Below are 24,866 nucleotides of genomic sequence, written 5' to 3'. Positions count from 1 at the left end.
TCCTATCTGCCACACACACTTCAAGCAGCAACAGATCTGAATGGTCAGATGGCCCCTGGGGCAGAGCAGCTCACAACTTAACTGAGTCCTATTGTAAAGCTTTCTCTTGTTTTGGAGCCCATTCAAAACTAGCTAAGGGGAGTTCCAACTGATTGTCCAACCATGTTTATGACTAAAAGGAATAAGAATTGACACAGGAAAGTGCTATTGTCATAATGAAGATGGAAGCGAGAGGAAGAATATTCTTAATGAAGGAAATCGAATAAACAAAGAAATAAAAATTCTTGTTGAAAACCCAAGATTGATTTTTATTACCGCCTTCTTTGAAATTATTTGGCTTTTTCTCCCCCTCTGTCACTACACAGTCTCTTCTTTCTCTAGTTTTTCACTTAATTTATCTGACAAACTTAAGTACATAATAGTAGTCTAGATAACAGAATATATTACTTAAGGATTACTTATACTCCTATTTTCATACAAAGCTATCTGTCTGTGTATTCCTTATACTCTGCCTTGAGAAGAAACATTTCCATCTTTATTCTTCCATAAAAGTTGGAGCAAAATTTCCTTCTCTCATTTCTCTGCTATATTAATTTCAAATCTGAGTCCCCTAACCAGTTCTTGCTCTCTTTATAGTCAGTTATGTAGGGACATGAAAACTGTTAAGTAGCATTTCTCTTCAAATAAGAGACCCTAATCTGGAAACTTCATCTGATTAAAAGCTATTTTGGAACAAGAACGTTTAAAAGAACTGGCCTTTAAATAATCCAAATATGACAAAAATTCCCACACACAGTGTCACAGATCTTACTCACAGGAAAGACCTCAGCTCTTTTTATTTATGGAGGAATTATATTCATCAGAGACACTGTTCCAATAAAAAGCTCACTTATCAGATTTTAATTCCACAAAAACAAACTTGAAAGAGAAAGGGATGATTTGAAGAAATTACTTTTGGGGAATACATAGAGCCTGGAGAAATGGCAGCTGATCGCAATGGCTGCAGACATGAGAGCATTTAAACCACTTCAGTCTGGACAAAGAGTTATGCTTTTTAGAAACTTTTCGTCCAAATGACTAAAATCAATACATTTTAGAACTTTTTATTATCAAGGATAATTTTTTTTTTTAAGTCTTAGTGCTGAGGAGAAGAATCTCTTGGGTTACTCGAAACATTAACTATTTGACTTATTCAAGTGGCTCGGATGTTAAAGAATCCGCCTGCAATGCAGGTTCGATCCCTGGGTTGGGAAGATCCCCTGGAGGAGGGCATGGTAACACACTCCAATATTCTTTCCTGGAGAATCTCCACGGACAGATGAGCCCAGCGGGCTACAGTCCATGAACACACAAAGAGTCAGACACAACTGTATGAATAAACACAGCATTATCCAAGTAGGAAAGCTAAGTTTTTATTGACTTTGACATTGCCCTGGGGTGTTACATAACAACAATACCCACATATTGGTTTAATAGCTACTATTGTATTAAGTACAAGAACATTTAAAAGAATTGGCCTTTAAATAATCCAAATATGACAAAAATTCCCACACACAAAGTGTCACAGATCTTACTCACAGGAAAGACCTCAGCCCTTTTTATTTATGGAGGAATTATATTCATCAGGCCTTCCCTGGTGGCTCAGATGGTAAAGCATCTGCCTACAATGTGGGAGACCCGGGTTTGATCCCTGGGTTGGGAAGATCCCCTGGAGAAGGAAATGGCAACTTACTCCAGTATTCTTGCCTGGAAAATCCCATGGACAGAGGAGCTTGGTTGGCTACTGTCCATGGACTCGCAAAGAGTCAGACATGACTGCACGAATAAACACAGCATTATCCAAGTAGGAAAGCTAAGGTTTTATTGAATTTGACATTGCCCTGGAGTGTTATGTAACAGCAATACCCACATATTGGTTTAATAGCTACTATTGTATTAAGTGCTACTACAGTATTAAGTAATCAAGATGTGCCTTACACATTCTTTGGGCTGCTTTATAAGACTTTATACTCATCCTTTTAGTTGAATAAGAGACATCGTCTCTATTTCACAAGTGAAACACAGGGAAGAAGCAAGGGACCCAAATTCCTTCTGCCAAAATGCATTCTACATTTTAAGTCGACATTGGTATCCTAAACTGGATGCTGCAAAATATTTGTTGAAAACTGGGAACAAGACAGGCACCATCTCTGCATCAATATTGAGTAGGACTATTCTGTCTTAGACAAACTGCTATAGCAGTCTGCTCCTTTTACCTTCAGGAGGCCAACTAGCCAGTACTGAATCGAAGGTGAAGATCTTGGCAGGGAGCAAGGGAAATGGGAGCTTAAGAGGCCCTTGGCTCAGGAGAAACACAAAATAGGAAAATGATACTTGTGTTATGGGAATGGGTGGTGCTGAATACATCTAAGTGGATGATTTCTGCCAAAAAGTCTCAACTAAAACATCAAAAGTTTTAATTCTAGGAATGACTACCAAAAACATGAGTTTAATATTTTTGAAGACTAGCCCAGAGAAAAGCATAATTACTTCATTCTCCATCTGCTGCAGAAAAGTCAATATGTATGAATAGTATGCCAAATTTCACTTTCCCAGAAAGACTCCTTTTCACAACAGGAGTGCCTAGGAGATGAGGCAGCAACTTTCCTTTTGAAAAGGAAAACCTATGACCAAAGGCCACTGGACTTTTGTGGCAACATGCCCCATAGACTTTCAATTCAACCCTTCAAACTGCGATCTTTTCATCCAAACCTGTCTCCTCCCCAGTCTGTGTTAGTCACTCAGTCGCGTCTGACTCTGTGAGAGTTGGACTGTACCTCTCTCCATGGGATTCTCCAGGCAAGAATACTGGAGTGGGCTGCCATTCCCTTCTCCAGGGAATCTTCCCAACCCAGGGATTGAACCCGCATCTCCTGAAGCTCCTGCCTCAGAAGGCGGGTTCTTCACCAATAGGACCACCTGAGAAACCCCCTCCTCCCCAATAACCTGATCAAATATTCCTCAGTTATGAGCCCCTGCTCTCTCTCTCTAGTGAACCCATCTCCTGGCTGAAATGCCAAACCACTGCCCACATTTGTGCCCTGACTCTTACTGTTCCTGATGAATTTGAGGTTCTTGATGTCTCACTGTGAAAGAAATCAGCAAGAGACAAACTGATAGGTCGGAAGTGGATTTATTTAGAGAAAAATACACTCCACCGAGTATGAGCCATCTCAGAAAGCTAGAGAGCACTGAAAAATCCTGCGGTTAGTTTTAACGGGCTGAGTAATCAGCCTAATCAGTGGGAGGAATATTCCAATTATCTGCGGGAAGGGGCAGAGATTTCCAGGAATGATGCCATGGTTCACTTTTTGGCCTCTGATGGTTAGCCTCAGAACTGTCATGGCGCTGGTGGGTGTATCATTTAGTTAACTATTATAATGAGCGTATAATAAGGCTCAAGGTCCGCTGGAAGTCGAGTATGTGACTACCTTGAACCTAGTTGGTTCTTTTTTGTCGTACCTTATGGCTATGTCATTCTTTTAAAGGTTGTGCCTTGCCCCTTTCCTTCCTGTTTTAATTACAACGCCACGTTTACTGAGGGTCTACTGCAAGCTAGGAGCTGAGCTGGTGCTGGGCATATAAAGGTGAATAACACAGACACTGGTCTGCTCCTCATGAAAATTATATTCTAATGGAAAAAAACAGACATTAAATGAATATTTGTACAAGTATTTTAAAAGTTCAATTGCAGGAAATCCAGAGAAGATAATGTACATACCTGTGCTATAAAAGAACATGACTGAGAGACCTAACTTGGACCCAGGGGGAGAGACAGAAGGATGGAGGAGCGAATGACAAAGATTGCTTGAGTCACACGTGTTCTGATTCAAGAATGAGAGGCTGTAAGTTCACTGAAAAGGGGATGGGATGGAGGGAGAGGGGATGGGGGCAGACAGAAGCAACAGTGTTCACACGAGAATGCAAACTGGGAAAGGGTTCTTCGAGATTTGGAGCCAAGAGGTACTCGGTGGAGGGGCTGGAGGGGATTTGGGATGAACTAGCAGCACGTGGGTGTCTAACCACCTAGATCAGCAGCGAAGTCCACACTTGGCTGTATGCTTTACTTCGCAGGTGGCGCTAGTGGTAAAGAAGCCACCTGCCAACGCAGGAGACATAAGACACACAGGTTAGATCCTGGATTGGGAAGATCCCCTGGAGGAAGGCACAGCAACCCACTCCAGGATTCTTGCCTGGGAAATCCCATGGACAGAGGAGCCCGGTGAGCTACAGTTCACAGGGTTGCAAAGAGGTGGACACGACTGAAGTGACTTGGCACGCACAGCAACATGTGAAGCTGGAAAGATGCTTTGAGGCCAGTCCTAAGAGCAGGGGAAGGATTTTAGGCTTGAGTTTGATAAAATCAGATTTGTGTTTTGGAAAGATCGCTGAGACTTCAGTGTGAACAAAAAATGGAAAGGAGGAGGACAAGCATCAGCAGAACTATAAAAAGGAGAGGATTTGATGTTCGGATTCAAATATGCTGAGTGTGAGATGTGAAGAATACAAGTGAATGAATCAGTAAAAGGAGGTACCAATATTCAGGTCTGAAGATCACAAGGGAGGTTCTAAGTCACTGAGAAACATGAAAGTTCTAAGTCACTGAGAAACAACACCATCTCAGCCCAAAGGTGTTGGGTGACACATGGAAGAGAGAGAAAATTCTTAAGTGTGCGGAATGAAGAGAAAAGGGGCTTGGCACGGAGTCTTGAAGAACTCATAAATAATGTGCAGAGGAAGAAGATCTGGTAAAGGGAACCAAATAGGTATGATGAAAATAAAGAGAAGACGGTAGACATATTGATGCCAAGGGGAGAAAGGGTGAGAACACTTGGGAGACTGGCATTGACACACAGACCCTATTGATACTACGTATAAAATAGGTAACTAATGAGAACTTACTGAACGGAACCAGGGTCTCCTGCATGGCAGGCAGATTCTTTACCATCTGAGCCACCAGGGAAGCCCAAATAGCAGAGGGAACTCTACTTAATGCACTGTGGTGACTTGAATGGGAAGGAAGCCCAAAGGGAGGGGATAGATGTGTATGTATGGCTGATTCATTTTGCTGTACAGTAAAAACTAACACAACATTGTAAAGCGTCTATGCTCTGACAAAACACTAATTTTTATAAAAGAGAGAAGATAGTAAGTGAAGGAGAGTGATTGTTTCAAATAGCAGAAAACATGAGTCATTTGCAGCTATCGAATTAGGTTTAAGACAGAGCCAGAAGATCCTTTTGCATGTGTTCCTTGGTACTGGGGACCAGTGGAGCAGCTGCAGGAGAATCATGAGGGCAGACGCCTGAGGAAAGCAAGGAAGTAGAATGAGACTGTGTAGGAAACTGTGAAAAAGTTTGTGACGATAAGGAGAGAAGCAGAGCGGAAAAGAGAAGGGAATGTCCATTCCAGGGGATTTTTCTGGTTCTGTTTTTTTTTTTTTTTTTTCTAAATGTATCAGAGTTTAGAGCATGATTATGTTTTTATAGGAAAAGTTCACGGAGAGGTCGAGGCCGACAACAGAGGCGGGGAGTGGTCCTGCGAAGACTGGAAAGTCGCTATGTTGGGATTCCTAATCGGGGTTTGCCATCCCTATCTGTGGTGTGAGGTGACTGAATTGGAAAGAAAAGGTGTGGTTTCTTCTACTGAACTCAGAGGGAAGTGGCAAAGGCTAAACCCGGGCTATGGAATATGTCAGTCCTCTGGCAAGAAATGAAAGATTTATCATCTCATGACTTTAATTTCCCAGATTAGCAGGCTAGTCTATCCGTTGTGAGGGAGCCAGAGGGTGGATAAGCAGCTGGGAATAAGAAACAATCTCATTCCATTTGCAAATAAATGGAAAGCAGCAAGGTGAGGAAGCACTGAGACAGCCAGAAAGGGTCTCGCAAATGAAGCTGAGAGCCATGAATTAACAGCGGGACCCATTTCCATCACTTTTTTTCTGCTTAAATGTCTTTCTCCCCAGCGAGGCTTTAAACCTCGCCAAGGAAAGTGACTGTTTGGTATTAACCATTTCAGCTTTGTTCACCTTCATTTCCTAGCACAGTGTCTCAACAAATGACAAATGGCAGAAATGAAAACTAACTTGAAATATCATTTCTCTGCTCCAAGGATATAACAGTGTGGGACAAGGCGGGGGACAAAAAGAAGGTGTGGAACTGCTGAAGAAAGGCAGAAAACAAAATCATAAAGACATCCCAGGAAACCAGAAACTCCTGAGTAATATGTAGTCAAGGATGTGTCTTCAAGGACTTATTCACTGAGACAATGAAAAGGGAAAAAAGTGAAGTCACTCAGTTGTGTCTGACTCTTTGCAACCCCACAGACTATAGCCTACTAGGCTCCTCCATCTGTGGGATTTCCCAGGCAAGAATGCTGAAGTGGGTTGCCATTTCCTTCTCCAGGGGATCTGCCCAACCCAGGGATCGAACCCAGGTCTCCCACATTGTAGGCAGATGCTCTACCGTCTGAGCCACCAGGGCCATCACGCTAACTGAGACAATAGACAACCATGAGATGAAGGACTGAAGAGAATTCTCTCATTTTTTCTTAAATAGAAATATCCATGGAGGTTGTGCTCCTCCTCCAAGCTTCCTTTTAGCAAAAACTCCCCATCAGCAACATCTTATCTTATAGTTTGCTCCTATCATAGCAAAGCCATTTCAGCATCAGCGGACCGGCTTTTGACCCCGATATTCACCTAGAAACACAGGTAGATACTCTGTTATCACTTATGGAACAGGTACACATCTGGTCCCCTTACTCAGAATTTCTCTCTCATTTCCAATTGCATTTGGTCCTTAATTTACAATAATCTTGAATCCCTGGTCTGTGAGTACGTGCATGGGGATAACTATGCATGCTTATAGATATATATTGACTTATGCATTTAATAGGGGCTTTCCTAATAGCTCAGTTGGTAAAGAATCCGCCTGCAATGCAGGAAACCCCAGTTCGATTCCTGGGTCAAGAAGGTCCCCTGGAGAAGGAAAAAGCTACTCACTCCAATATTCTTGGGCTTCCCTTGTGTTTCAGCTGGTAAAGAATCCACCTGCAATGCAGGAGACCTGGGTTCGATCCCTGGGTTGGGAAGATCTGCTGGAGAAGGGAAAGGCTACCCACTCCAGTGTTCTGGCCTGGAGAATTCCATGGACTATACAGTCCATGGGGTCTCAAAGAGTCAGACACAACTGAGCGACTTCCACTTTCATGCATTTAATATCTTTCTAAAAGTAAATTATATTCATCTAAAATATTCAATTAACAGAAAAGCTCAATGCAATAAGTAAAAACTATTACCTGATATGCCATTAAGAAGAAATTCCATTATCATCATTTGATGAGCATCACTACGGCACTTTTTTAAATGTTGTTTCATTGAGGTATGATTGACATATCTTATAACTGCTTTAGGTGTACAACATAATGATTTGTTATTTGTATATATTGTGAAATTATCACCACAATAAGTCTAGCTAATATTCATCCCTATACATAGTCATAAAATTTTTTCATGTGATAAAAACTTTTAATATCTACCCTTAGCAACTTTAAAATATATAATACAGAATTATTAACCATGGCAGGAATTTATTTTTAGATTTCATAAAGAAGAATAGACCAATAGATGGATGGATGGGTGGATGGACGGATGGATAGGTAGATAGGTAGGTAGGCACGTAGATACATACATACATACATATATACTTACATACATAAATCAGAGAAGGGATAAGTAGATAAGCAGACAAAACTGGATTATATAATATGTTACTGAATAAAATAAATGGCATTTACTTTGCTGGAATTTAAGGGAAGAAAAAGGAGTTAAAGTACAATTGAAGGATTGTACTTTCAATATTCGTTGACAAACTTTTTAAATTTTCACATCTCTCTATAATTAGAATCATGAAAAATATTCACATGTGGAGATCATTGTTTTAACTACCTGGCCAACTTTGGATATCTTTTCACTCCCTGCTATGAAATAGTAATAATTTGAAACATTTCCTTTTATCTCCCCTATTCATGTCTTTTAAGAAAAAAAATTTTGTTTATTGTTGTCATTAAGATTTATAACATTTTGTTCTGGTTCAGTAATGACAATTTCCACAATTATTTAATCTTAGTTTGTATTAAAATGAATTCAATGACCCGTTTACAGGTTAAACTTTTCCTACAAATGAAATGAACATCTTGTTTGTGCATCAGTATGCCTATGCTTCTTTTAAAAATTACATCTGATAAATACTATGAAATATGGGCAGTCCTTGTGATTATCTTCCTCGAAGAGTTTCCATTTATGAAATACTCACCTTACCTTAGAAAGATAAAGAAATAATACTCAGTCTCAATATCTTCACATTTGAGAGGAATTTGAGAGAGAGCACAAACAAAATTGTTATTAAATTGCAAAAACATTTTGAAAAATTTCCAACTCACATCACGTGTAGAATGCAAGCCTTCACTATTCTTTGGACCCAGCAGTTTCTTCATGTTTTCCTTTATGTTTTCCTTTCTCTGTTGTCTGAAAGCTTTCTCCTGGTCACACAGAGCCATACTAAACCGGAGGTCTGGGGATGAACTGCGTATAAAACAGAGATAATAAACTAATGTCCTCAAGTCTATAGCCTTGTTATACATCATCCAGTTCCCACAAGCCCCGTAACTACACTGATATATTCTCACTTCTTCCCTCAGCCGTTTCCTAGGACGGGATCTGAAATGAAACTATAAAATGATGCTACTGTATCTTATCACAGCAACATCCAAGGGACACTCCTCAGTTTTATCTCCTCTTCTGTTCCTCACAGGTAACCCCTACCTTAAACTTGCTCTTTCTTTTTCTGATGTACTTATTTATAATTTTACATTATACATTTAGGTCTAAATAATATAGAGTCATTTTATAGGTTTTTAATATTTTGTGTAAATGCTATCAACCAGGTGTATTCTGCAAATCACTTTTTCCATTGAACTTTTTTTGAGGATTCATTTGTGTTTATAAGTAGAACAAATTCAAATATCTTCACTACTCTGAGGCATTTTCATTATGTGATTATTGCACAATATATGTATCCATAAGTATTGGTTTTATGTCCATTTTTTTAACTACTACAAGCAGTATTACCACAAACATGTGGCAAAGTTTCCTGTAAGACACGCTCTTTAGAAAGAACACTGCATTAAATTGTCCCAATAGATACATTTATAAAGTACTTGGCACCCCACTCCAGTACTCTTGCCTGGAAAATCCCATGGACGGAGGAGCGTGGTGGGCTGCAGTTCACGGGGTCGCTAAGAGTCAGACATGACTGAGCGACTTCACTTTCACTTTCCTCTTAAGAAGGAAATGGCAACCCACTCCAGTGTTCTTGCCTGGAGAATCCCAGGGACTGGGGAGCCTGGTGGCCTGCTGTCTACGGGTTCGCACAGAGTCGGACACGACTGAAGTGACTTAGCAGCAGTAGCAGCAAGTAAAAAAGTGATTAGAAATATTTCAACCATTACCAAAATTAGCAAGCAGGTACTTAAATCCAGGACTTCTCATTCTACAACTCATGTTCCTTGTAATATACTATACTGATCATTATCTTACATTAAGCACAAGAAGCATGATTTTTAAAAGATCTACAAATAAAGCAATAAACATAGATGTTTAGAAGATATCAGTATGAAAATATGTAAAAGAAAATTGAAAACATTTTGAATAATTTGGCAAATATAATAACAGAAGTATGGTTCATATCTCCTGTACCATCTTTAAGCTCTCTAATTAATTTCTTTCCTGATTTTATTTTTTATTTAATTGAAGACTTTCCATAAAAATTGAATTTTTCTTTAAAGAGCATTTCATTTTAGAATCAAGACAAATTAACACGTAAAACTAGAGTTTGATTAAAGTTTATTGTAGATATATAGTAAATTGCTTCTAGATCTATGTATACTATTTAGCTGCAGTTTTTTTCCTACATTATTTTTGATAATTCTGCTTTGCTAAAGCTGCTGCTGCTGCTGCTAAGTCGCTTCAGTCGTGTCCGACTCTGTGCAACCCCATAGACAGCAGCCCACCAGGCTCCCCCGTCCCTGGGATTCTCCAGGCAAGAACACTGGAGTAGGTTGCCATTTCCTTCTCCAATGCATGAAAGTGAAAAGTGAAAGTGAAGTTGCTCAGTAGTGTTTGACTCTTGGCGACCCCATGGACTGCAGCCTACCAGGCTCCTCCGTCCATGGGATTTTCCAGGCAAGATAGTGTCCTAATTACACCAATGGAGATCATTTCCCATTACTTTCATGGTCGAGAAACAAAAATATTTCTAATCTCATGCCAAAATATATCACTTACAAGCGAGAATCGATGTAATGCAAAATAACAGAAGCAAAAAAGCTGGACTGTCCTTTGATATATCCTGATATATACGGAAGGGCAACAGTAACTTATGCAATAATTTTCTAAGTTGAATCAATATTATCCAGGGATCAAAATAAGAAAAATATATAAACCCAATGTCAATGTATCCATACTCATTCATTTAGCAAATTATAAGATATAAAATGTTACACTAATTCTGTGGTGTCCATGTAAATAAAGTGTGTATTAGTAACTTTGGTAAAAACCCACTTCAAAGACATGCAGAGAGCTTGAGGAAGGCAGCATCTATTGACCTCAGTCTTAGATCAGAGATGAACTTATTCTCAAGGCCCCTGACTCCCCTAAGGCTCACCATTTGAAAATAAGTAAATTGAATTTCCAACATTCATTACTGGAGGCCACTTTGAAAGCGCAACACACATTGTGGAACTTAATCATTTGTTTTCCAGCTGATCATTATGAACAAAGGCAGTCTCAATTTTCAGTGTTTCCTCTTACAGTTTTCTGTGTATGATCACTTTCATGTTTTTTAATATCCATCTGAATCAACCAGGAAAAATCAGCCTCCATAGCTGTATTTATTTATATGGGAATAGATATTTAACTTGATGGAGGGCCCTTTCTAAAGGCTCTTCTTCTGACAATTATGATTTAACCACCAAATTACTGGAAACTTAAGCAAAGAATATTAGTTTTTTTTTTTTTTTTTTTACTGCTGTAACTATTAGGAGAGAGCTAAAGAAAAGCAAAGTACATTTAGTGTGCATTTTTGATACTCAAAGCTGTCAGAATTACCTTGCATATTAAAAGCATAATGTTGAACAATTAAAATCTGTGGATCACTCACAATATTTTCCATCCAATGAAATAAATGCACTTACCAAACTTCAAGAGACATTTCCAGAATCATTTCAGTGACCTAGAACAGATAAATTAGTCAGTTAGGTCATAAAATGGATGTGTGTTATTTATAATGCAAACAAAGTCAAAATAGTTTTTGAGTGACAGATGATTTTTAACCTAAAACTGTATTAAAAATAAAAGTACCATAGCTCTATTAAGATCCTAAATTACAGGTGTATTTCAATAAATAATTTCTTGCTGTTTTTTTGATGAGATAAGCCTACTTTATAATCATTTTTTCCTTTTCCTTTTTGGCTGTGCCATGGGGTATGTGGGATCACAGTTCCCTGAACAGGGATCCACCCCACTGTAGGGCATGAACCCTCGTCCCTACAGTGGAAGGGCAGGGTCTTCACCACTGGACCACCAGAGAAGTCTTATACATGATTTTAACAAGCATAAGAATTGCCTTGATAGAGTTGTTATCCTCTTTCATCAAAAAAAGCAGTGCATTTAAAAATCATTTTTCAAAAATCATAAAAATTTCCTAAGATTTAAAACTACAGAGATGTGTACAATTATTTAGGGGCTATCCCCAGGCCTCAAAATCAGGGGCCAAAATTAAAGAAAATCTGGATGAAAAGTCACATTTGCACATTTGTGACAAATGTATGCTGTAGTAAACCAAAAACAGAATGCCTGTGGGGTGGACAGCAAGACTAGGGGCCAGCCAACTGTGGTCAGTGTAAGCAACATCTGAAATTGGGATGTGGGGCTCAAGTTTTTATTTTTTCAATATTGTGTGAACCAACCAAACTTATGGGAGGACTCAATCCTTCCAACAGGCCGATTTGGGTTTAATGAAGAAAAGAATGACTAACATCCACAGAGAAAAGGGGTATTAGAAAATGTCTTCCCAGAGACTATAAATATATTGCATAGAAAGATCTTCTCAATGTTATCCCTGCCATTAGTGATAAACGATGTAACTTTAGATTGTTACAAGAAGCAAATAAGAAAATGTTTCAAGGTTTGCTGCACAATTGTAAAATGGTGCTATTATTTTTATTACATCAGATACCTTAAGAAAATTGTTTGAATGAATGTGTTGAATACCTTCAAATAGAACAGAACTGGACTGGAATGCAAAAGTAGGAAGTCAAGAAACACCTGGAGTAACAGGCAAATTTGGCCTTGGAATAAGGAATGAGGCAGGGCAAAGACTAATAGAGCTTTGCCAAGAAAATGCATAAAAGAGGGTCATAAAAAACACCCTCTTCCAACAACACAAGAGAAGACTCTACACATGGACATCACCAGATGGTCAACACCAAAATCAGATTGATTATATTCTTTGCAGCCAAAGATGGAGAAGCTATATACAATCAGCAAAAGCAAGACCAGGAGCTGACTGTGGTTCAGATCATGAACTCCTTATTGCCAAATTCAGACTTAAATTGAAGAAAGTAGGGAAAACCACTAGACCATTCAGGTATGACCTAAATCAAATCCCTTATGATTATACAGTGGAAGTGAGAAATAGATTTAAGGGCCTAGATCTGATAGATAGAGTGCCTGAAGAACTATGGAATGAGGTTCGTGACATTGTACAGGAGACAGGGATCAAGACCATCCCCATGGAAGAGAAATGCAAAAAAGCAAAATGGTTGTCTGGGGAGGCCTTACAAATAGCTGTGAAAAGAAGAGAAGTGAAAAGCAAAGGAGAAAAGGAAAGATATAAGCATCTGAATGCAGAGTTCCAAAGAATAGCAAGGAGAGATAAGAAAGCCTTCTTCAGCGATCAATGCAAAGAAATAGAGGAAAACAACAGAATGGGAAAGACTAGAGATCTCTTCAAGAAAATTAGAGATACCTAGGGAACATTTCATGCAAAGATGGGCTCGATAAAGGACAGAAATGGTATGGACCTAACAGAGGCAGAAGATATTAAGAAGAGATGGCAAGAATACACAGAAGGACTGTACAAAAAAGATCTTCACGACCCAGATAATCACAATGGTGTGATCACTGACCTAGAGCCAGACATCCTGGAAAGTGAAGTCAAGTGGGCCTTGGAAAGCATCACTATGAACAAAGCTAGTGGAGGTGATGGAAGTCCAGTTGAGCTGTTTCAAATCCCGAAGGATGATGCTGTGAAAGTGCTGCACTCAATGTGCCAGCAAATTTGGAAAACTCAGCAGTGGTCACAGGACTGGAAAAGGTCAGTTTTCATTCCAATCCCAAAAAAAGGCAATGCCAAGAATGCTCAAACTACTGCACAATTGCACTCATCTCACATGCTAGTAAAGTAATGCTCAAAATTCTCCAAGCCAGGCTTCAGCAATATGTGAACCGTGAACTTCCTGATGTTCAAGCTGGTTTTAGAAAAGGCAGAGGAACCAGAGATCAAATTGTCAACATCCACTGGATCATGGAAAAAGCAAGAGAGTTCCAGAAAACCATCTATTTCTGCTTTATTGACTATGCCAAAGCCTTTGACTGTGTGGATCACAATCAACTGTGGAAAATTCTGAAAGAGATGGGAATACCAGACCACCTGATCTGCCTCTTGAGAAATTTGTATGCAGGTCAGGAAGCAACAGTTAGAACTGGACATGGAACAACAGACTGGTTCCAAATAGGAAAAGGAGTATGTCAAGGCTGTATATTGTCACCCTGCTTATTTAACTTATATGCAGAGTACATCATGAGAAACGCTGGACTGGAAGAAACACAAGCTGGAATCAAGATTGCCAGGAGAAATATCAGTAACCTCAGATATGCAGATGACACCACCCTTTTGGCAGAAAGTGAAGAGGAACTAAAAAGCCTCTTGATGAAAGTGAAAGTAGAGAGTGAAAAAGTTGGCTTAAAGCTCATCATTCAGAAAACAAAGATCATGGCATCTGGTCCTATCACTTCATGGGAAATAGATGGGGAAACAGTGGAAACAGTGTCAGACTTTATTTTGGGGGGCTCCAAAATCACTGCAGATGGTGACTGCAGCCATGAAATTAAAAGACGCTTACTCCTTGGAAGGAAAGTTATGACCAACCTAGATAGCATATTCAAAAGCAGCTGACATTACTTTGCCAACAAAGGTTCGTCTAGTCAAGGCTATGGTTTTTCCTGTGGTCATGTGAAAGTTGGACTGTGAAGAAGGCTGAGGGCTGAAGAATTGATGCTTTTGAACTGTGGTGTTGGAGAAGACTCTTGAGAGTTCCTTGGACTGCAAGGAGATCCAACCAGTCCATTCTGAAGGAGATTAGCCCTGGGATTTCTTTGGAAGGAATGATGCTAAAGCTGAAACTCCAGTACTTTGGCCACATCATGCGAAGAGTTGACTCATTGGAAAAGACTGTGATGCTGGGAGGGATTGGGGGCAAGAGGAGAAGGGGATGACAGAGGATGAGATGGCTGGATGGCATCACTGACTCGATGGACGTGAGTCTGGGTGAACTCAGGGAGTTGGTGATGGACAGGGAGTCCTGGCATGCTGCGATTCATGGGGTCACAAAGAGTCGGACACGACTCAGCAACTGAACTGAACTGAGGATATGCCTCTTAACCTGGGAAGAGGACATTTTTTGAGCCAGCATAAAATGCTGCAGATTATTGACTTTTTTTTTTTTTAGTTTCAGGAGATGGAATAAAACAAACTAGATGGAGCTTTCCAAATGTTAAAATAATCTTATGGGTAATTCTCAGTACTGAATTTTATGAGTAAGAAAAAGGCATGGAAATAAAATCTGTACAAAAAATTGCCTCTCCCACTAGATTGTAAGCTCTGTCTTAAGTAGGTCTCTATTACAAGTTCATTGCACGGTGTTTGGCATACAACATACAATCAATAAGTATCTGTTGAATTACTGTGCATGTGTGTGTGGAAGAGCAGCATATGAGGTATCATTTCCTGTCAAGAAATATTTCATTGCTACTAGAGGAAAAAATCATAGGCTGGTCCCACCCACACAGCAGTTCTCATAAGGAATTCTATGAATATTCAGTATTACTTTGAAGTTGATAAAATAATCAAGAATCCCAGTACAAATGAAATTATTCATGCCTAGATAAATTATAATTCAGTTTTAAGTCAAAAAGGTGATTGGCTTCTAAACAATTTATGTAATTGCTATGCATTCTATCAAGGAAAGCACTGCTCAGACCACATTTCAGCACATTTCCATTTCTACATTTCAAATGGAATCTTTCCCAAAGAGGGGCTTGGAAAACATTTTACACTGAGTGAGGTTACTTTCAAATATTCAGTAAGAAAAACAAGTGGATAAAACATGGTCTGCTTGTTTAAAAAAAAATACATGAAAACTGGTATTAAAATGAGACTAGACTTACTGTTTTTATCTACAAAGGGCAAAAGCCCCAAGAAAGAATGGAAATTAAAAGAACAAGATTACAATATGGAGTTTTCTAACTCATGGAAAAATCCTAAGTTGGAATGGGCTTTCTATTTCAATATGCCACCTCATGACAGAAAGTGGGAAAAAGCTGGCTTCTCAACTGCTCTCAGAAGCTCTCTAAATATTTTACATTTAAAAACATCTGATGTCTGAATATATCTAATGCCTACTTGTCCCAACAATAATAAAAGGAAAATTAACTGCTATGTTTATCATATTTGTTTTCTCCATGAGAATGTCCCTTCTACATCCAAATGCAACCTTTCTTGGCTAAGACACTCGTGATCCTAGACAGACAGATAAGACTCTTCAAATGAAGGCAGGAGGAGAGAAGAGAAGATGTGATTTTTCTGAAATTTGGAGTATTATAGAAGGTGCTGCCATGGTTCTTGTCACAAGGATTCAGGTCCTTACTTCCATGTGTTGCCCCAGAGGACCACCCACAACCTGGAGGAAATTTTAAATTCCCCTACTTGATGCTCTATGTTCAGACATGCTATGAAGATGGACATTCACAATCTCTCTGCATCGTTCACCTGGAACGTATCATTACAGATAAAAGAGCCACAAAAATATGTACTTCCTGTGAGGCATTAAACAACTGTTGAAAACTCCTTCCCACACATCACATGAAGCAGTTCTGCATCACCCACTTCCAGGTTGCTTGCAGTATCAAGGCTACTAAAAGGGAGGTGGTCAAATCTCCCTGGGCTCCTCAATCCCAAAATACACTTAGCCAGGACAATGAGGAGAAGTCCACCTCTTCTAGGAATTACTAATATAAAAAGCAGGCTGTCCTCACTGCATATTCTAGGGATAAACAACAATCTCTTCCTTGAATTTCACAGTGCAAAACAGTTTTCGAGGCTTAAAATGGAAGATGTTCTGTTGGGGCAGGCAGGGTAGGGGAACTATAGGCGAGAAACTATTTTTCTAAAGCCATTTCAGACTTAAAAATAATTTTCAAAGTATCTAACCCACTAATTCTCTTGCAAACTTCCGAGGGTTATTTTGAAATAATAAAGTGAATAAAATCAGCACTGTGCCCAGCATTAAGAAAGTCCTTTAGAATTATTTCCAAAAGATGCACACAGTCAAATAAGTTTTAACTTGAAAATCTATCGTATTAGTAAAGAGCTCTTCAAATATGCCATACCATCACTTATTATAACACTCCAATATTCACAAGCTTTACTTTCAATAAAACTGATTTTGAATTCTGATCCTTCCTAACTCAATTTACCCATTCCCCACTTGTTAGAAACAAAGAGCAGCTTATTACCATATTGACTCAATAATCATTACATCTTTCGGGAGAATTACATGATATTTACCTGACCTATGCAAGATAACAACAAAAAAAATTATATCAACAAATAAGGGTCATTTTTACAAAGAATCATGTTTACATAAACTGTTACTTCATCCTATGAAGAAGGAATCAGATGTGGATGTAAAAATGCAGGCAATCCAGGTACAGAGGGGAAATTATAATCTCACCAATACAAGTCACATCTAAATAAATTTTGCATGTTTAAAATTGAATGATATGCTGCTAAAATCATCTTTTAAAAATACATATGATTTTTTGATGTCACTGCAAACTAACATTTTTTAATTGAGATGTAATTCCATATACCATTATATTAGTGTCAGGTATATAACAATGATTTGGTGTCTGTATATATTGCCATAGGATCACCACAGTAAGTCTTGCTAACAAATACAGCTTCTTAATAAAATTAAATTTGCATTCACTACCAGGAATCATATAATCTATCACCCAAGAATTCAGGGCAGTTGTACCTCCCAAAATATCCCAGGCAGTCTTAAAAGATTTGAAAGACAAAAAAAAAAATACACTATTACTTCTGTAGCCATGTTTCACTTTATCACAGAGTTTTCCTGTTTACTTTTGACAACAGTCTCTTTTTCCATAAAGTCCCTTTTTTTTTAACATGGAGATTGGAAATTCAGAAAGAACGGTGTAACCATTAGCTATCATACAATAAATCAGACTTCTTACAGCACTACTATGAAACCAAAATACTACCTCTTTTTCAAATGGGAATGTCTCATGCTCTTAAGTTTTTCTCTTTTTTAAACTTCATTTACTTTCATTATGCTCGTCTGAGCACTTTCCAGGTTTCCTGTATTTCCCACATTCATTTATCCATTCATTCAAAAATGAAAGTATCTGATGCCTGTCAGGTCAGATAAGTAACATTAAACATACTGAAAGTGTTCTAGTCCTTGATGGAACTTCGGTCCAGAAGAGGATCCCAAGGATGCAAGGGCACACTCAGGTGCCCCGAAGTTTAAAAGTTATAAATTGTAGAAGTATCAAAATAGATTCACCTAAGTTTTCACTGCTAGTACGCCAAAATACAAATGCGTTCTCTCATAAAGTCAGGAATTGTTTGACCTATGTCTGAACTCTGCCCTGTGTTAATACAATGGCATTCACATCTTAGCTGAAGATCTCCCAAATTTCTCATGAAATTATATATATCTCTTGCTTTCCCTCCAAAGTCTGCTCTGTCTCATTCACTGTGCTAAATCGTAGTCTTTGCCTTCACATATCAATACATACTTTTCCAATGCAATCATTCTGATACTAACTCACCATCAAAACTACCTTTTCTTAATTTTGTCACTATCTTTTCTATGGGACTGTCTCATTCATTTTCAAGTCGCAATCAGGAAAGCACAATAACCAAAGAAAACATTCAGTCAAAGTTAAGATACCACAGAAACCATGAGATATGGCTATGTTAAAACAATAACACTAACTTCCAAATAAATATGTCCAACTGAAACACCATACAGCAGGAAATCCAAGACTACCTTCCTCAGAGTATTGGCCCAAGATAAAGATTTATCTAGAAAATTTAAAAAAAAGTGTAATTTTTACCCATCTAACTTCAAAACCTTAGTATGTTCATGATTTTATTGAAGTGGGTGATTTTGCTTACACAAAACATATTGAATTCAGAAGAAACCCTATCTTTCCACTTAAAAATGGGATATTGCAACAAATGTCACACTTGATATACAACCAGTCCATTCTAAAGGAGATCAGCCCTGGGATTTCTTTGGAAGGAATGATGCTAAAGCTGAAACTCCAGTACTTTGGCCACCTCACGCGAAGAGATGACTCATTGGAAAAGACTCTGATTCTGGGAGGGATTGGGGGCAGGAGGAAAAGGGGAAGACAGAGGATGAGATGGTTGGATGGCATCACCGACTCGATGGACGTGAGTTTGAGTGAACTCCAGGAGATGTGATGGACAGGGAGGCCTGGCGTGCTGTGATTCTTGGGGTCGCAAAGAGTCGGACATGACTGAGTGACTGAACTGAACTGAACTGAACTGAATGGGTGACTAGAGCATTTTTGATTCTGAACTGGGTTGAAACAATGATCACTAAATGTACAGTCTCTACCTGTATATAAAGAAGTTCATTTTGGTCAGTAAGTTCAAATCAGCAAGTGTTAAGAGTTAAGTCAGGTTGATGAAGCACTCAACAAATACTTCAATCCAGCCAGTATAATTATAATGAGAATATTTAATATTTATTTGGTGCTTAGTGAGCCAGGCACTGCTCTAAAACTTTCCATCTATTAACTCATTTAACCATAACCACAACCTTTAGAGGTAGGTACTACATATAACTCTACTTCACAAATAGAAATACACGGCTAAAAGAAAAAAAAAAATTCATCCGACATCACAGAGTGAATAAGTAGCCAAATCATGATTCCAACCCAGACAGCTGTCTGTCTGACTCTGAGCCTAGGGTCTGAGAAGCTGCACGTCTCACCAAGACAACTCTGACTCTCTCCAAACTTATGATTCCAACAAGCACAGCCTAACCCAGATTTTATGAATGTTAGCTGGGAAACAAAACTGTGGGGCTCAAATTAGTTTTCTCCTCAAAAAAAAAAAAAAAAAAAAAAGAGAGCATTCTAAAATTGAATTGAATGATAAATCATAGTCTCAGGAAAAGCTGAAAAACTTCCTGCTTTCCAACTTCAGTTGATTCTCACTGTCACTGAGCAATCATTCAATTCTCCTTTTCCTGACACATTAAAGCTAATGCCACATGTATCATTTGCTCATGTCACCCTGTATTCCTCATATCTATACCTGCCACTTTCAACAGAGCTAGTCTGTTAAAGCTATATCAACTTCTGTTTTCAATATCAAACATTCTATATCTCTATGTACCAACTTTTGACTTAGTAATACTTCTGAGGAAAAAGCCAAATCCTGTTTGCTCTAAATTCCCCCATGATCTGGTCAAAAACCTTCCATGACTCACTGATATCAGTAAGATACTACTCGAATTTCAGCATCTCGAATTTGAGCCCTGCTAAGGCTTGATCTCCAGGTACCTATTCTTCCTTCACACATGAATGCTCTGCCCACCCCCACACCCCCACCGGCACTCATCTAGACGCCATTTCCTGAACATGCTTGTCCTTTCTAGTCCTGGAACTATGAGCAAAGGCTCAGGGCTCTTCTCTCCACCAGAATGGCCTTCTGACCTTTCAGTGACCCAACTGCATCCTGCCCTTAAGAGCAAGCCCCCACTACTGACCCACAAGGGTCCACTGTGACCACAGGCCCGTCCTCATTTCCAGCCGGCCACCCTCCCTGCGACTCTTTGTGCTCCAGCCATGCTCTCCCTCTCGCTGTTCTCAAGAAGTCAGGCAAACTTCTGCTTCAAGACCTTCCCACTCCAAGCGCCTTCTGCTTTCAGATAGCATCACAGATGCTATTCTTAGTCACATTTTTGGAACTGCATTTGCAACCCTCTTCACAGACATACGCCTACTCCCCTCTCCTCCTTCCTTGATTTATTTAGCTCTCTGTCCAACATAGGTATCCTTTACTTATTTATCTTACTAGGTATTGGGTTACGCAAAAAGTTCATTCGGGTTTTCTGTACGCTGTTATGGGACTAACCTAAACAAAATTTTTGGCCAATGCAATAGAATGTGAGTTCCAGGAGGGGAAGGATTCCTGTTTGTTTGTGTATCGCTGAATAAGTAGTACCTAAAGACTGTTCACACAGTAGGTGCTCCATTGTTATTTGCAAAATGTATAAATGGATGAACGATTCCTCCGTATAATTCTCATTGTCTACACTGTCTACATGATTTATTTGGTACTTGCAATTACAATTCATAAATCCTGAACTCTAGTTACTGATGTGCTGAAGTGTGCTTAGGGATTAAACAGGCTGTTGTCTGCAGTCTGTTTTATTTTTTAGTTAGAAATTTATTTATTTTTTAATTGAAGGATAATTGCTTTACAGAACTGTGTTGGCTTCTGCCACACATCAACATGAATCAGCAATAGGTATACATATGTCCCATCCCTCTTGACCTGCAGTTTGTTTTCAAATGCATCAAGATGGAGACTTTCCTGGATGCTCAGTGGTCAGGACACCATAGTTTCACTGCTGAGAGGCTGGATTTGATCCCCAGTCAGGGAACTAAGATCTCACAAGCCTTATTATGGCCACTATATATATATATATATATATATATATATATATATACACACACATACATACACATACATAAGTATGTATCAAGATGGTTTGATGGATGGACCAGATACAAAAATATGTGAAAAGCAAATAGCATAAAATGTTGATTGTAGAATCCAGGTAGCATTTATATGGGTATCCAATGTAAAAATATTTCAACGTTGCATATGCTTGGAAATTTTGATAAGAAAATTTAAAGAAAACAATAATACCTGTGAAAGGCCTTTTTTGGCTATATAAACTCCACTGCCCACCAACTGTTCTCTATCACACCCCTCTATTTTATTTTCCCCAGAGTATTTATCACTGGCTGATGTTATGTTGATTATCCTTTTGCTTCCTGGTGCCTATTTACTTTTCCCCTCAACATGCAAGCTCCCTGGGAACCATCATTCACCATGTCCTCTGCTGTCTGCCTATCACCTGGAATATTCCCTGGAACACAATCAGTGTTGAACAAATCAATCAGTGAATAGATGTGTCATGAGACTGCTTATTCTATTACTTATCAGCCTACCATGAATGTTTACTCCTTCTCCAAACAGACTATTAATTCCTTGAAAATGAAATTTTTGATAGCTTTCCTGATATTAAACAAAGTTTAGGTACACTGTAAAGACTCAGATTCTCATATTAAAAAATAAGCTACGGCTAGGTAAATACTTCAAAGATGCCTAAAAAAGATTTTTTTAATTATTACTTTATCATTTCATTAGATATCATTATTGCATTATCATTAGATTTTAATTATTACATTATCATTCTCCATATCTGTAAATGGGAAGCATTGGAAACTTCTGAGTAAAAACAGTCAAATGATAAACAAGACATTCTTTCTAGGGCATAGAAATTCATGAATTAAAAAGTATCTAGAAATAAGTTAATGGAGGGACTTTCCCTGGTGGTCCAGTGGTTGAGACTCGATGCTTCCAATGCAGCAGGTGCAGGCTCCAGCCCTGGACTGGGAAGATTCCATATGCCTCAGAGCAACTAAGCCTATGAGCCACAGCTACTGAGGCTGTGCCATAGAGCCCACGCTCCTAGAGCCCACGCTCAGCAACAAGAGAAGCCCCGACAATGAGAAGCCTGCACATCAGAATTAGAGACTAGCCCCTGCTCGCTGCAACTAGAGAAAAGCTAGCTGGCAGCAACAAAGACCCAGTGCTGCCAAAAATAAATAAATTTTAAGAAATAAATTAATTAATTAAAAAAAAGAACTCTCATTCAGATTGAAACTACAAAGGACTCTTGAGAATGGTGTAATGAAAAAAAAGTTGCTTTGCCAACTGTTTTTTCAAGCACGGTAAAGAAAATAATTATATAAGCTACTCAAAATTCAGGAATGCACAAAGTCTTTTTCAGAGCCCGGCAGCCACACACCTGAGCATAGGAAATGACAGGAGAGGTAATGCATGTTTTCCTACAATTTCCTCTCTTAAAATCAATCTTTGAGTCATAGACTGAAGAGCAGAAAAAAATGTTCCATTTTGGAAAGGCCATTGTGCTTACAAAGCCCTCAACAAGGGTCTGTTGAAAACTGACCTTAGTAACATGCCCAGGTAATGTTAGCCTTTAACCACCTCTAACTCTCTACCCAGTGCCTCCCAGCATGTACTTGCCAAGCTCTGTAACTTGTCATGCCTCAGCTTGCTTTCTTTTTTCAAGACTCCATGCCTTTGCAGTTTCTACTAGGAACTAGAATGCTCATAACTTCTTCTCTGCCTACTGAAATTCAGCTCTTTTCAAACATTTATATACTGCTTAATAGGCACACTCACATGTATGAGGCACTAAATACTATATGTATGGATGGCTAATCTATGTGAGTATTATCTATATTTCTATAATCAATTATTCTTATATATTTTATATGTGGGTTCGATCCTCCCAGGGTTGGGCAGATCCCTTGGAGTAGGAAATGGCACCTCCCTCCAGTATTCTTGCCTGTAAAATTCCATAGGCAAAGGAGCCTGGTGGGCTACAGTCCATGGGGCCTCAGAGAGTTGGACATGACTGAGCACATTTTAAATGTAATGTTATATACATAATGCATAAACTAATAGATAATCATATTTCATACAAAATTATATAAATATAAGTAATGCTCAAAATTCTCCAAGCCAGGCTTCAGCAATACGTGAACAGTGAACTTCCAGATGTTCAAGCTGGTTTTAGAAAAGGCAGAGGAACCAGAGATCAAATTGCCAACATCCGCTGGATCATCGAAAAAGCAAGAGAGTTTCAGAAAAATATCTATTTCTGTTTTATTGACTATGCCAAAGCCTTTGACTGTGTGGATCACAATAAACTGTGGAAAATTCTGAAAGAGATGGGAATACCAGACCATCTGACCTGTCTCTTGAGAAACCAGTATGCAGGTCAGGAAGCAACAGTTAGAACTGGACATGGAACAACAGACTGGTTCCAAATAGGAAAAGGACTACATCAAAGCTGTATATTGTCACCCTGCTTATTTAACTTATATGCAGAGTACATTATGAGAAACGCTGGGCTGGAAGAAGCACAAGCTGGAATCAAGATTTCCAGGAGAAATCTCAATAACCTCAGATATGCAGACGACACAATCCTTATGGCAGAAATTGAAGAGGAACTAAGAAGCCTCTTGATGAAAGTGAAGGAGGAGAGTGAAAAAGTTGGCTTAAAGCTCAACATTCAGAAAACTAAGATCATGGCATCTGGTCCCATCACTTAATGGCAAATAGATGGGGAAAGAGTGGAAACAGTGTCAAACTTTATTTTTCGGAGATCCAAACTCACTGCAGATGGTGATTGCAGCCAATTAAAAGATGCTTACTCCTTGGAAGGAAAGTTATGACCAACCTGGATAGCATATTCAAAAGCAGAGACATTACTTTGCCAACTAAGGTCCGTCTAGTCAAGGCTATGGTTTTTCCAGTAGTCATGTATGGATGTGAGAGTTGGACTGTGAAGAAAGCTGAGCACCAAATAATTGATGCTTTTGAACTGTGGTGTTGGAGAAGACTCTTGAGAGTCCCTTGGACTGCAAGGAGATCCAACCAGTCCATCCTAAAGGAGATCAGTCCTGGGTGTTCATTAGAAGGACTGATGCTGAAGCTGAAACTCCAATACTTTGGCCACCTCATGCGAAGAGTTGACTTATTGGAAAAGAGTCTGATGCTGGGAGATATTGGGGGCAGGAGGAGAAGGGGACAACAGAGGATGAGATGGCTGGATGGCATCATCGATTTGATGGACATGAGTTTGAGTGAACTCCAGGAGTTGGTGATGGACAGGGAGGCCTGGCTTGCTGTGATTCATGGGGTCACAAAGAGTCGGGCACAACTGAGCGACTGAACTGAACTGAATAATTATATCAGAGTATATTTAAATGTAATATGCATTACAATATATTTGCTATATTACATATAAATTATATAGATATATATAAATAGAATTAACTCATTTAATCATAGCAATTCTCCTATGAGATATTATCTCCACTTTGCATGCTCAGTCACTCAGTCATGTCCAACTCTTGAGACCCCATGGACTGTAGCCCACCATGCTCCTCTGAGCATCGAATTTTCCAGGCAAGAATACTGGAGTGGATTGCCATTTCCTCCTCGAGGGATCTCCACTTCACAGGTGAG

The 24,866-nt window shown here is 39.0% G+C and overlaps 1 protein-coding gene across 2 annotated transcripts in view; it reads right to left on the bottom strand.

Annotated features, from left to right (window-relative positions):
* PLA2G4A (phospholipase A2 group IVA) overlaps positions 1 to 24,866 on the bottom strand; it is a 174,257-nt gene that overhangs the window by 72,689 nt on the left and 76,702 nt on the right. For both annotated transcript variants that reach the window (XM_059875405.1, NM_001075864.1), the window contains 2 exon segments: positions 11,296 to 11,333; positions 8,485 to 8,626 (listed from right to left, as the gene is read on the bottom strand). In XM_059875405.1, coding sequence (XP_059731388.1) covers positions 8,485 to 8,626; positions 11,296 to 11,333 — 180 coding nt within the window.

The sequence above is a fragment of the Bos taurus genome, chromosome 16 (genome assembly GCF_002263795.3).
Source record: "Bos taurus isolate L1 Dominette 01449 registration number 42190680 breed Hereford chromosome 16, ARS-UCD2.0, whole genome shotgun sequence".
NCBI classification, from domain to species: Eukaryota; Metazoa; Chordata; class Mammalia; order Artiodactyla; family Bovidae; genus Bos; species Bos taurus.
The sequence above is the reverse complement of the archived record's forward strand: the minus strand, read 5'-3'. Positions and strand labels throughout refer to the sequence as shown.